A 14,743-nucleotide genomic window follows, 5' to 3' on the forward strand; every position below is an offset into this window, starting at 1 on the left:
TTCCCCTACATATATGAAATATTTATTTTTTATTTTATTTATTTATTTATTCTAATACGTACAAAAACGTATTAAGAAACACAAGAGGCTGAGTTCAAGAATGCTGAGTCGAATCCACAAAAGGAACCCCTTGAAGAGCAACATGTGATAAGGTAGATCAGCTTTAGAAAACATAAGTCGTCATCCAATGGTGGCTCATTTTGCCCCCAAATAACAAATTTCGAATGCAAATCAATCATAAAATCAAACTAAATATATGTTTACCTCTTCTAGAATATATTTTGTTTTCAGTTTCAGTTTCTGCTCCTGTGTATTACTTTCAATATTCGACAGATTCATGCATGACAGGGTGTCTTGAAAAGCTTCATTTGTTCTAAGAATATGATAGTCAAGAAGTATCAATTGGTTTTTAGTTAAATTATTGAAATTTAAGCACTGGTTCATTATACCTGCATTTCCCCTATGTATAAAAAACGAATAAAAAAGAAAAAAGATTCAATTATATACAGTGAAAAGTAATCGGGGACACGTTTTATCCTAGTTCACGTTTTATCCGAGTCCACGTTTTATCCTAAGATTAACCGTTCTCGTGACATTCCATCCTTTGACCAAAGTTTAGTTGTTGCCGCAGTAGCAATGAACTTGGCAACCCGGGCAAACAATGAACATACCGAGATAACACCGATAGCTACGGTGTAATCACAAGTGTCGATCAAGCAGAGGATTAAAAACAATAGAAGCCTGAAGTAAATAGATCGGTTCTGCTACGTATGAGATAGAAGTTGCATTATAAAAAGTTTACACTTTAATTTAGTTTCAAACGGTGAATTTACTGGATATCGGGATTGAAATTATAAAAAGGGTTACCGAATTGTAAGCCCAGAATATACTTTTATTTTTTTGTGCACGCCAAATAAAAGCTGTCAAAAATCTGTAATTTCCTTTGAATCGATCCCGACAATCTTCAAAGAATTCGTTCTCGCAGCGATGAGTCATCATTCTATCTCCACAAAAAAGGATGGCTGTGCTGGATGCCACAGACCCGACGAAGCGGACAACATGGTCCAATGTGATTCATGCGACATATGGTGGCATTTCAGTTGTGCAGGTGTCACAGACTCAATTGCTGATCGTATGTGGTTATGTGCCCGGTGCAAACGATCCTCTCGTCCTTCGTCGAGGGTCAGTAATACGAGTAGAGCCTCATCGAATCTGGCAGAAAGTATGGCACGACTACGAGAACGTCAGGATTTAGAAAAGCAGCGTACAGATGTGGAGTTGGAAAGAAAATTCTTGCAGGAGCAACGTAAATTGTTGGAAGCTACGATTGCAGCTGAAGAGGAGAGAAGAAGCCGAGTTAGTCGTGAGGATAGTGTGAGGAGAGTCCACGATTGGATTGGGAACAGCGCGGATCCGCGGTCGAGCGCGACAGGAGACAATCAACTGCCAGCTGCCTCGACGGTCCAGCAGCATAACCCAAATTCAATCCAAGTGTATTCTGTGAGATCCGAAGGAGAAATAAATGAAGAATTACCTTCGGGACTACCGTCAGATTTGGAAATTCAGCAACACAGTTCTCCCCTTCGTGACCCGACTATTCCCATGCTGAATATGACTGATAGTGTAGATTATTCGAATGCACTGAATGCACTGAAGGCAATCCAGGCTGAAGGTGACCATGGAGAGAAGGCCATGGACATGGTTCGAGATCTGCGCGGGAAATTGGAACGTTGTTTGGCGCAAGCGGATCCAATATCTTCGCAGTCGACCAATTTGCAACAACAGACGGTATTATGCAGAAAGGAGATGGAAGGAATACAGTCGACAGCGTGTCGTTCACCGGCGGCGCCATCATCGGATACTCAAGTAGGGACACTGAATGTTCATGGGACAACTGAAGATGTTCTTATACAACCCAGAGCAATGTCACTCGGTGCTATCCCAAAGCAACATCCAAAGACGTTATCTTTTCCACCGCTACAAATGCCTTCAGTACAGCCGTCTCCACTACAGCACCCCATAGTGCCTCCTCATTCGATAGTGCCGTCTTTGGCGCAGTCAACTTCAACACAACAACCCTCGATGCACCCGCCTCTGGTGCAGCCATAACTTTCGAAACAGCCAACACTACAGCAAACATCGTCGATGCCGAATTCAGTGCAACCACCTTCAACATACCAATCTTTGGTTCCGTCATATTCCATGTTACCTTCATCGGTACAATCTTCAGGAATCCCGTGCTTGACGCATCAGCCTCCGGTGCAGCCGTCTTTAGTACAGCCAACAACAGTTCAATCTTCTTCAATACAACCGGCAACACAGTCATCATTGATACACCTACCTATGATGCAGCAAGTTCCAGTGGAGCCTATACCGATCCTGCCTTCAGGACAGCCTACTTTCATGCATCAGATTCCGGTGCATCAGCATCATTTCCAGCCGCGTCAGGGGAATCCTTCAATCCATCAACAGCAGCCACCGTTTGTACAGCAGTCAGCGGTAAGTCAGATTCACATTGCTAGCTTGATGGAGCAATTGGATCTCTGCAAGCGACAAATCGAAGAATTACGTCTTGCAAGATCGGAACGTGTGGAACCAGTTAAGAGTCAAGCCTTTCACGATGGTAACAATAAATACGATATCTTTCCGAGTTTGCCTTCCTTCCCGACCCAATACCCTCAGCAGCCTGGCACGTGATCTACCAACTTTCTCCGGCAACCCTGCTGATTGGCCCATATTCATTTCCAACTATGAATATACTACTCGAGCATGCGGCTACAACGATGGAGAGAACATGGTTCGACTTCAACGAAGCTTGAAGGGGCAAGCATTGGAAAGTGTTCGGAATCGTCTCGTATTACCATCCGCGGTGCCGAATGTCATCGAAGCTCTCCGACTGCGGTATGGTCGTCCGGAACTTCTCATCAACGCTCTTCTGCATAAAGTTCGTTCGATTCCCTCTCCTCGATCTGACAGGTTGCAAGGTTTGATTGAGTACGGATTGGCGGTGCAGGAACTGTGTGACCACATCGAAGCTGCGGATCAGCGCGATCATCTGGCGAATCCAACGTTGCTCCAAGAGCTTGTCAACAAATTACCATCGGATCAGAAGATGATGTGGGCAGCCTACAAACGAGGACTTAGTGTCGTAAATTTAAAGACGTTTGCGGAATACATGACAGGTGTGGTGCAAGATGCAACGAGTGTGGTGAACTACGAGCCAGAGCACAGGAAAAGCGGTAGTAGATCCAGAGAATATGTGAACTCCCACGCGACAGATGTCGCACTACCATCCACGTTGACAAAAACAACGAAGCCTGGTGACTGTATCAACTGTAACAAATCTGGACATAAGATGCGAGAGTGTGATGCTTTCAAATCGCTCAGTGTAAACGAACGATGGAAGCGGATTCGATCATTGGATGTTTGCCATATCTGTCTCTTTGCGCATGGAAAGCGATCTTGCCGTAGCGACAGCCGTTGCAACGTGAGTGGTTGCCAGTACCGTCACCACTCGCTACTACATGGAAGGACGCCAGTGCAGTTGATTCCTCGGGTCGCTGAGAACCATACGCATCGCTTTGTCGATTCCGGTGTCCTCTTCAGAATCGTTCCTGTCACGCTCTACGGTACCACAGGACGGATAAACACATTCGCGTTCCTGGACGAAGGCTCGTCGCTGACGCTCATCGAAGGTGAATTAGTGACTCAATTAGGGATAAGTGGAAGTTCGCAACCGCTCTGCCTACGATGGACTGGGAATACATCTCGCATGGAGAAGAACTCTAAAGTGGTTACAGTTGTAATATCAGGAGTAGGTCAGATGCGGCAGTTCAAGCTGGTCAACGCGAGAACGGTCGAAAATCTCAATTTACCAAGTCAGAGTTTCAACTATGGCAAAGCTGCTGAACGATATCCATATCTGAGGTAAATTCCAATACAGAGCTATCAAGGAGCAGTTCCGAAAATTCTCATCGGTCTCGATAATTTGCGGTTGGCATTGCCTCTGAAAATACGTGAGGGAGATGGGCCATCTGCAGTAAAAACACGATTGGGATGGTGCGTGTACGGACAACAAGTAGAGCAACTAACGGAAGGTTACAGCTTCCATGTCTGTAAGTGTGACAGCAGCAGTGAAATACAGGAAACTTTGAAGCAGTTTTTCGCTGTAGAAGAGACAGGAACTTCGATTCACGTCGCTCTCAGCAAGGAAGAGGAACGAGCACAACACTTGCTAGAGCAGACAACGAAACGGGTGAATAACCATTTTGAAACAGGCCTACTGTGGAAAAAAGACGACATCCATCTTCCCGATAGCTATCCCATGGCTGTGCGTAGGCTGCAATGCCTCGAGCGTAAACTTGACAAGGATCCTGCTTTGCACGAGAATTTCCATCGACAAATTCAAGAATACCAAGATAAAGGTTATGCTCACCGTGTGACGCCGGAAGAATTCCAGAAAGCGAATCCAGCGAGGATATGGTTTCTACCCATGGGTGTTGTGACCAATCCCAACAAGCCCGGGAAAGTGAGGGTTGTTTGGGATGGTTCAGCAAAAGTTGGAGGCGTCTCGTTGAACAGTATGCTGCTAAAAGGTCCGGACCAGCTCACAGCATTGCCTGCAGTTCTCTATCGATTTCGGCAGTTCTGGGTGGCAGTCAATGCGGATTTACAGAAGATCTTCCACCAAATCTTCATACGAGCGGCAGACAAGTATGCACTCTGCTTTTTGTACCGGAAATATAAAACACAGCCATTGGAGGTGTTCGTCATGGATGTGGCGACTTTCGGAGCAACTTGTTCTCCTGCGTCGGCACAGTTCGTCAAAAACCTGAACGCAAAAGAACATGTAGAACAGTTCCCTCGGGCCGTGGATGGTATTCTTCGAAGTCACTACGTCGATGACTACTTGGATAGCTTCGGTAGTGTCGAGGAAGCGAAGCAGGTAACGGAAGATGTGAAAAGTGTGCACCGTGATGGAGGTTTCAATCTACGCAACTGGAACTCAACTCAAACTGTAATTCCGCGACATCTGGGAGAAACTAAAGCAGTTGACAGCAAGAACTTATACATTGGAGTTGGTGAAGCAACGGAACGAGTCCTAGGAATGCTCTGGAAGCCAACTATGGATGAGCTCTGCTTCTCTACACGAATGAGCGACGAGGTACGAGCTCTAATCGAAAAGGGTGACGTGCCAACCAAACGACAGGTACTTCGCTGCGTGATGACGCTGTTTGATCCGCTCGGACTGCTTGCGCCGTTTCTCATACACGGTAAGGTCCTGATTCAGGATTTGTGGCGCGCAGGAACAGATTGGGATGAAGCTATTGGAGACGTGTCCTACGACCGTTGGAGAAAATGGGTGGAAATGATTGAGTTCGTGTCTACAATAAGAATCCCGAGATGCTACTTTCCTCGAGCAAACGAACAAACCTACAAACGGGGCCAACTGCACGTCTTCGTAGATCCGAGTCCAACGGCGTACTCCTGTGCCGTTTACCTTCGTGTCAAGGATGAAAAGGGAGTTATACGCTGCTCCCTGGTATCTGGGAAAGCTAAGGTTGCCCCTCTTAACGTTGCCCCTCTTAAGCCTATGTCTATCCCAAGACTTGAGCTTCAAGCTTGTGTTCTTGGAACACGTATGCTAAAATTTGTGCAGGAAAATCACACAATAAGTGTTGGAAGGCGGATTCTGTGGACCGATTCCACTACAGCCTGGCACTGGATACGATCGGATCCCCGTAATTTCAAGCCATTCGTAGATCACCGTGTGGGAGAAATACTGGAGAACACGAATGCTACGGAATGGAGGTGGATACGGTCACGCTTCAACTCGACTGACGAAGCAACCAAATGGGGATGTGGCCCATACTTTTCAGAAGAGAGCCAATGGTTCGACGGGCCGAAATTCTTACTGAAATCCGAGTGTGATTGGCCATGCTCTACACCACCTTCTGTGAACATCCCAGAAGAAATTCGACCATCTGTGCTGCATCACGCTACAGTCGAGCGTATTATAGATTTTGAGAGGTTTTCATCTTGGGATCGATTGAATCGTGCCGTTGCCTACATTTTACGCTTTTCGCATAACGCCGTTAAGAAACATCCGAGAAGAAGTGGTCAACTGATGCAGAACGAACTTCGTGCAGCAGAAACTATCATCTTGAAACTCGTTCAATGGGAGTCGTATGCGGATGAGAGAAGTATTCTTGAACGAAATGAAGACAAGCCGATTAACGAAAGGAAGCCGTTGGACAAAAGCAATGGGATATACGAATTAGTTCCAATAATCGACGAGAATGGATTGTCACGCCAGTATTGGAGAATTGGGGCTGCGAGAGACATCAGTTATGACATGCGCCATCCAGTGATTTTGCCCAAAGATCACTGGGTAACTAGACTGATAGTTGAGAAGTACCACCGTAAATATCGACATGCTAACCCGGAAACTGTCGTGAATGAGATACGTCAAGTCTACAGTATATCCAAACTTCGTTCTCTTGTCAAGAATCTATCACGAGCTTGTATGATGTGTAAGCTACGCAAGGCTCGTCCGAATATTCTGCCTATGGCTCCATTACCACCAGCGCGTTTAGCCGTGCGCGTTCGCCCGTTCAGTTACGTGGGAGTGGACTACTTTGGGCCTCTGCTAGTGAAAGTCGGAAGAGCCAGCGTCAAAAGGTGGATTGCATTGTTTACGTGCCTTACAGTACGTGCGGTACACTTGGAGGTAGCGTACAGTCTGTCGACATCTTCATGTGTTTCATGTGTGCGGCGCTTCGTAGGGCGACGTGGTTCGCCAGTGGAGTTCATCAGTGATAATGGGACCAACTTCCAAGGAGCTGAACGTTTGCTGGGGGAACAAATAAAGCAGGGACTGTCGGCAACGTTTACAAATTCATCGACAAAGTGGACTTTTATACCGCCCGGTGCCCCACACATGGGAGGCGCATGGGAACGGCTTGTGCAGTCCGTCAAGAGAGCCATGATGGATGCGTACGCTGAGGGGAAGTTGGATGATGAGGGTTTACAAACGTTGGTTGTGGTAGCGGAAAGCATTGTGAACTCAAGGCCTCTGACCTACCTGCCTCTGGATTCTGCTGAGTCAGAGGCGTTGACATCGAACCATTTTTTGATGGGAAGTTCGAGTGGCGCCAATCTACCGGATACAGCACCGGATCCACATCAACTGCCTTTGCAAGATATGTGGAATCAAATACAGCAAAAATTGGATCGGTTCTGGTATCGCTGGATCGTGGAGTATCTGCCAGTGATACGGAGACAACCGAAGTGGTTTATCGAGGTTCGACCAATACAAGTAGGGGACTTGGTGCTGGTAGTCAACGGTAATGAACGTAATTGCTGGATACGAGGACGCGTAATTGAAACCATTGTCGGAACCGATGGCCGAGTTCGGCAAGCCAAGGTACAAACCACAGGAAGCATTCTTCGTCGACCAGTGTCAAAGCTGTCGTTGTTGGATGTGGATTCAAGTAGTGCAGTCTTGGTGGATCGCAAGATGCACCCGGGGGAGGATGTTGCCGCAGTAGCAATGGACTTGGCAACCCGGGCAAACAATGAACATACCGAGATAACACCGATAGCTACGGTGTAATCACAAGTATCGATCAAGCAGAGGATTAAAAACAATAGAAGCCTGAAGTAAATAGATCGGTTCTGCTACGTATGAGATAGAAGTTGCATTATAAAAAGTTTACACTTTAATTTAGTTTCAAACGGTGAATTTACTGGATATCGGGATTGAAATTATAAAAAGGGTTACCGAATTGTAAGCCCAGAATATACTTTTATTTTTTTGTGAATTAATTTAATCATATTTTGTAGTTTTGAAGCACGCCAAATAAAAGCTGTCAAAAATCTGTAATTTCCTTTGAATGGATCCCGACATTAGTTTTATTAAGTCTCTAAATATAGCTTTTTACCACTTGTTTTGTAATAACCAAACCTACAAAACTGCTTCTTCTAGATTTACGACCACTAATTTGACAACCTTGAAAAGGATCTAATATTTTTATAAAATTGTCGGGTGGTTTTTGGTGAGATTAATATCAATGTTCACCGAAAAAATAATTCGGCGATCAAAAGGATCGAAAGGAAAAGATCGATTTTCGCGATTTTTTGGAGTGCAAAGAATTGATCAAAAAAATAAAAAACCGGATAGGAAAAGATCGATCTTCTAAATATCGATCCAAGATCACCCAATCCTAGTGTATTGGCTAATGACTCACGTTCGATTCAAATTGCCTTTGTAACACAAATTAAATTGAATTAACTGTTCATCGAGGGAGTCTCCGCAGCCACATTGGTTGCGCGCTCGTTTTGTAAGCGGTCGATCATGAGTTCAGAACTCAGGGCCCTCATTGACCATCTTTGTGTTGTTACAGAAGAACTACGTCCACGCAACATTCATCAGCGATCCACGGTCGAAATAAGATCGATTCATCCATACAACTGCTCTGCTCTGCAAGACACATCGGGCTGCTGTTCTATAAATAACTCAACAATAATCAATCAACTGTCTCCGCTGTCCGGTGGTCTAACTGAATAATGGAAGATCGGAAAGAAAACTCTTACGCCTAAATGGCTACTGTGTAAATGTGTACCATATGCAATGGTATAGAAGGGAATATTCTTACGCCGAAAAATGGCAACTGTGCAATGTGCTAATTATAGATAAAATAAACATGTGACATGTACACGATTAAAATTCGGCTCTGTTACTGTTAAAATGCTTATGAGCCCAAAATAAACAAATGGGACAACAAAACTGTGAGCAAAGATATAATTCCAACATTCATACTCAATTTCAAAGGTCGTTTGAAGCTAGTTTTAATAAACGTCGAAATTATGTGATATTTTACATTGTCCAACTGATTGCATTGCATGAATTACTTCCCGATTTCTGTGTCCACCCATTAATTTCAGCCCTTATCCGAAACAGCAATTTCTAAATGGAAAATATAAACCAACAAGCCAACAGGAACCACTCTGCGTTATATTTTATTTGTCTGTCGCATCCAAGGTAATTATTTCAAAAATTAATGTCTATGGGCGTCTCATAGAGATAGATAGACAGATATTAATTTACGCACCAGACCTGGGGCTTGTGCAATGAAATTGTCTTTTAGGCAAAAGGAAAATTATCGTCTAGGAAAAAGTAAACGCAGCAGCAATGTTGTCACTTAAACGCAGGATAACGAGGCCCAAACCATCGTCAGACAATCAGCTTGTGGCAAACGGCAAACTCTGAAGGAGATGACACAATGGCGTCGCAAGGCATGCTGCTTTATGACTTTCGCACGTCGTGTCCATTTCGCTCACTCTCTCTTACTTTCTTTCTTTCGCTTGCTCTCTATACGCTGCTACCGTTTACCCCTCTGTGTGTATTTGTGTTTGAGAGAGAGAGAGTAAGTGAATTTAAATTTATGGTACTGGAAGAAAAAGGACATTGCGCAATAAATAAAGTGGTTATAAAGTGGCAATAAACAACGGCGAATGAAAATAAATTGCTTGCAGTCCCAGGCCGTTTTATGAAAGATTTATTTTTATTTTCATTCTAACTTTTACCCGAAGCAGCATGAATCACATGCATGTGAGCAAATTTGGGCTCAGCTCATGTTCTACTGTTTGACTTGAAATATTTTTTCCGTAATTATAGCATTAGTATAGAACAAAAAAAAAACAATACTATACCGTTCAGTAGTTCAGTAGTAGGTACATGGCGGACTTGGTTATATACAGTCTCCAATTTTTCAATTCATAATCGAAAAAAAATCTTCAATTCTTTTATGTAGTACCTCGTTAATTGTTGAACACTTTCCAAATGTTGAACAGTCTTAGGAATTCCAGCTAGAAATCAATTTCAGTTGTTGTTTTCTAAACACCATCTTCAAAAAACTTCTGCGTTTGAATGTTACACATGTTATGTTGCCCAATTGATAACATTTACATAACCCTTACCTTTGAAAAATGCAATTAAAAATATTGTGTAATCAATGATCATTTGGCACTGTATTTTCATAAAATTAAATTGAGAAAGTGCATCCTCAAAATAAGCTATGTAATAAAAACAGCTGCGAATTTTTCACTACCAATATTTTTTTGACGATGCCCGATAAAATGCTTTAACAGTTCTTCAATCATCCGGGGTCCTGTTTCTCTACAATATTATATGAATAATAGATTTTAAGATGCTGTTATTTTTCATCTCATATTCCATTTATCGAACACGCTCATAACCTCAAATTTTCATTTCCATTAGAAAGGGAGCTTGAAATTTTTCAAGAACATGATAAAACTTTTTTGTTCAAAAATGTGCAAGCGTAGATAAAACTGCAGTAGAAAATCAATTATGTTGGTGTTTTCTAATGCAATTCAACAATAGAAAAAATATACCAAAGACAAGAGTCCGATGTAACTGAAACGCTCACTTTTGTAAACAATTTAATATATGTGACCATACTCTATTTTACCCTTTCATGATTTTGAATATGCGACTATACTCATTTTTCCACTTCTTACATATTACTTGGAAAACAAAACAAAATGATATTCAATTTACCCAAACCTGACATACCTGCTTTCGTCATTGGTTTTTTTTGCATTACCGGTTTGTCTCACGCAAGACGGGTATATGATACTAGGTGAGGTCGTTTTGTCACTAAGTTGGTTAGAGGAGCGATATACGAAAACAGTACGGAAGAAAACAGAAGGGAAATTATTTAATTAGAGCCTGAAAGAGACAGGCTGATATATATATATATATATATATATATATATATATATATATATATATATATATATATATATATATATATATATATATATAAAATAGCCCTTACAATTTCCAAGAAGTCGTCCATACATCGGAAGATGGGCACTTTTACAGGGTTTTTCGAACAACAACTTTTTTATATTTTTTTGAAAGATATATATATATATATATATATATATATATATATATATATATTTATATATATATATATATATATATATATATTTATATATATTTATATTTTTTTTTTGGGAATTTTACATAAATACGTTTTTGAGAAAAATCAATTTTAATTTTTAAAATAACTTTTTTGTCAGCGAAATTTTTTTACAAAAAAAATTTGGTATTTTTTCGTAAAAATGTCCTACATTTCATCCTTTGACATGAATTTTGTAGGTATCATATTTTTAAGTTATAAATTTATGAAAAAAAATTAAGAAAACAAATTTGGCTTTTTCCAAAAAGTTGTCTAATTATTTTTCAAATATTTCAAGTATGCAAAGTTGTTTAAATGATCCATGTCTTTACACCAACAACGTTTCATTGCTATCTGAGATACTGCTGAAAATGGCCAGTCGAGTTGGCATGAAATTCGTCTATTGGCCTACCTTAGGATATACTTCTAAGCGCCTTGGTCTCACGAACGAATGTTGTTGAGATAAGAAACTAACTTTCAACATCTAGCGAGGATCGTTTAACATTTGGTTCAATGGATGGATATGTGTTCAACATTTGAGTTCCAGAACACCATTAAAAAATTACGCTTTCTTGAACAATGCAAGTGGTTCAATATAATAAATATAACAAGAAAAGACGCTTAATGGTTGCTATCAAGTGATGCTGAGGAGTTTTCAGTAATTTCGTGTGTTATCACGAAGAAATCAAGAAAATATGAACATACCTAGCATAAGCAACAATTCAACAATTGGCGACATACCCTACGTATGTTTTTGTGTTTTGAATATGAACAAAACGTTAATTCTTGATTTGATCCCTCTAAAGTCAGAAAACACATTTCTCACATACAAACATTACATATATCCGGAATCTTTCAAGAGGATCGTATTAGATGAAAAAAATTCTTCTACGAATATGATCGAATATCAAAAATAAAAAGTTTTATTGAACTTTTTTTTCGTTCCGAGCTCTGTTTCCCTTAAACTGGCTTTACTACAAAAAGTACGCTACGTAGCACGATTACTTGGTTTAGAATTAGAATTAGTGAATTTAAGTAACATTTTGGAAATAAAAAGTTAATGGTTTTTTGGGTGTTACTAAAATTATCTCCGAAAAATGCATAGTAAACTTAATTGTTTCTATCAACTAAATTAATGCTGTCTAATCGCTCTACAATTCGTTCTTTGAAACAAATCCCCTATCTTTTTTTAAATTTCGCTGCAATACCATTTTATACAATTCCTGGCAAGCCTTCAATAAAAATCTCCAAAACTCACGATTTTTACTGCTCTGTACACATCGACTCAAGTTTTCTGCGAGCTTCTATTGAGTTTGGCATTAATCTTAGTTGTTTACGCATATATCAATATGCATATTCGTAGGCTTGTTTCGTGATTTTTTATTAATGCTCGTAAACGACCATAGTACCTACAGACTGTTTATTGTTCAATAAGACTGGAAAACCAGTAATCAGACGAATGAACTTGTATTATTTTCTCTTTACCTATTTCAATGAAATTATCCGAAAAGTTTACCTTTTATCTTTAAGGAGAATGGTAGATTATAAGTTCTCTAAAACAGCAGTGACAATTGTGGCAAGGAACTGTCAGCCCACAAAAATCGAAGCTAAACATATGTAAGACCTCACTTTTTAAACGCCATTTGGGTGTTCCCCGGATGCTGCATTTCCATGGATTTAAATGAGGAAAGAAATAAACACATTCATTTGCAGAAAATCCCGAGGCTTTGTGGCGGTTAGTATTGAATTTCTGTAAATACACTTGTAAAAACAATACTCATCATTTGAATAATTATCTCAAATTCCAGCTCATCCTGCGATTTAGCCAGGGCTCACAGGTAGGAGAGCGGTGCAAAATAAGCGGACTGTTTACCCCGGAGGCGTCGTTAATCCTAGTTGATCTTGCGGCCAATGAAAACATCCTGGAATGCAAAATAATTCTCCTTTACCTCCGCGTTGGGCTTATATAGAGGAAAACAAAAAAAACTTCCCTTTTCTGCTATTAAAAGCTGTCAGTCAATGTGAAATCGGCTTTCCCTATCTCTGTTGTGATCTCGTAAAATTGCCTCCCGACGTTGGCTAGGAAACCGTCCCGAAAGAAAATCTTTAATCTTCTACACAAGCTGCTAAACGAGTGCTTGTTTATATTTCTTCTTCGTAAGGTAAACAAATCACCGAACTAATTTCTATCCGACTACAACGGAATCCATTCAACTGGTAATACCGACGCAGACTTAGATTCTGGGCGCAAGGAAAAGAAGACGCCTAGAGCTTCAAACAGATTCTACCCGCACTGCGTCCGCCTGTTCGTGATCAATCAAATGCATTATTTGGATTTGTCTACTTTTCGTAGTTCACTTAGCACTTTGGTTTTTCGAGGCAGTGGAGTATCTGTTACATCTGAGCAGATTTTCTACCGTTTTAAAATAATTGCATCAGAAAAATATATCAGTGGTTCAGAGGTTTTTCATTCCAACGACGTAAATTAGAAATAGGTATACCGTTCTTAATCATATTTCGGACAGCTTCATATTTACCCTAATACCCTGATGATATAGCTATAAAATTAATATCACAATTAATGCTCTAGAGCAGGGGTTTTCAGATTTTTTTTATGGCAGAGCACTTTTTAAAGCAAAATTATTTGACGGAGCACCTGCATTTTTCAATCAACAAAACAAGTCCTATTTGAATTGACATTACCCAACTGGGAACACCTCTATTACGGTTGCGCGTCGCATTTACACGACATCTGACCTGAAGTAAACAAGATAAATCACTATATGCCCCGTGAAATTAAATTAAACAATGGTTTTTTCAAAGAGTGTTTTCAAGTGGGAGCATTTGCTATAACTTCGCGGAGCACCATTTGAAAACCCCTGCTCTAGAGTAACCCCTTGGTTTCCCTATCATTTTATACGATACTTGCGTTAGAATTATAACATAGTATGCAGAAAATCTAACAGCACTATTCTTGAGCGTTTGTGTTTGACGTTCGCTTAGCGCGAGCATGTAGAATTTAACCGTTCATTAATATTTTAATTCTTCTCGTGTTTCATCAATTCTCTTCTTGGTTTACTGTTATTGCTTAGTAAGTGTTTTGTAGTTCACTATAAAATATATTCGAGTATAATATAATTTTTCTTTAAAAAAATTTAGGAGGTTGTGTCCAAAATACGACCGCATTGTTGACTACGTTGTTATTTTATATAAGTCGCTTGATAATAACTTCGGATATTATTTTTTAATGCTTTGAAATTTAGAAATAATTGTTTATTAGAATGGTATGATCGCCCTGAAATGTTTTTTTATTGTAGAATCAGTTGACGATAATCGATTGATGATTCATTCTTGCCCTCGCAAAACAATACACTAGCTGACCATATGTCGCAATTTGTTTCATGTCAATGCATTGAAAATTTACCTCAAACGCTATTCCGGTGGCCTTTTTCGTAATTGAAATAGATTCAGCTACAGTCGATTATATACTTGTTGTACCATTATTCCACATCTCATAACTACATCAATATAACTTTGGCACCAGATGCTTGCAAGTATCAAATATCATACTACATGTTATTTAGTATTGCCTCAGTGGAATCGCACATCTAGACATCATTCGTACAACGTAAACCATGCGCCAAACAAGCGTTCGCTATAGCATGCATACAGAACCATACATTGGTGGCTCAAAACTACTAGTAATATAAACACTTCTTATCATTTTGTACTATTCTCAAAAGAAACGCTTC

At 40.4% G+C, this 14,743-nt stretch overlaps 1 protein-coding gene across 1 annotated transcript; it reads left to right on the forward strand.

Moving 5' to 3' along the window:
- Nucleotides 1-1,224: 1,224 nt before the first annotated feature.
- On the forward strand, nt 1,225-7,615 carry LOC129773735 (uncharacterized). Its single transcript, XM_055777380.1, has 4 exons — nt 1,225-1,866; nt 1,920-2,499; nt 2,580-3,814; nt 3,944-7,615. Exons 1-4 carry the CDS (start codon nt 1,225-1,227, stop codon nt 7,613-7,615), a joined length of 6,129 nt encoding a protein of 2,042 aa, XP_055633355.1.
- The last annotated feature ends 7,128 nt before the right edge of the window (nt 7,616-14,743 follow it).

This window comes from Toxorhynchites rutilus, chromosome 3, assembly GCF_029784135.1.
Source record: "Toxorhynchites rutilus septentrionalis strain SRP chromosome 3, ASM2978413v1, whole genome shotgun sequence".
In the NCBI taxonomy this organism is placed as follows: domain Eukaryota; kingdom Metazoa; phylum Arthropoda; class Insecta; order Diptera; family Culicidae; genus Toxorhynchites; species Toxorhynchites rutilus.

Bases quoted from the DNA above. Each gene is read 5' to 3' on its own strand.
- LOC129773735 (XM_055777380.1), top strand. From the start codon at position 1,225: ATGGCACGACTACGAGAACGTCAGGATTTAGAAAAGCAGCGTACAGAT. The intron at 1,867-1,919 runs GTAGGGACACTG...TATACAACCCAG, and splicing joins CGCCATCATCGGATACTCAA to AGCAATGTCACTCGGTGCTA. The intron at 2,500-2,579 runs GTAAGTCAGATT...ACGTCTTGCAAG, and splicing joins CGTTTGTACAGCAGTCAGCG to ATCGGAACGTGTGGAACCAG.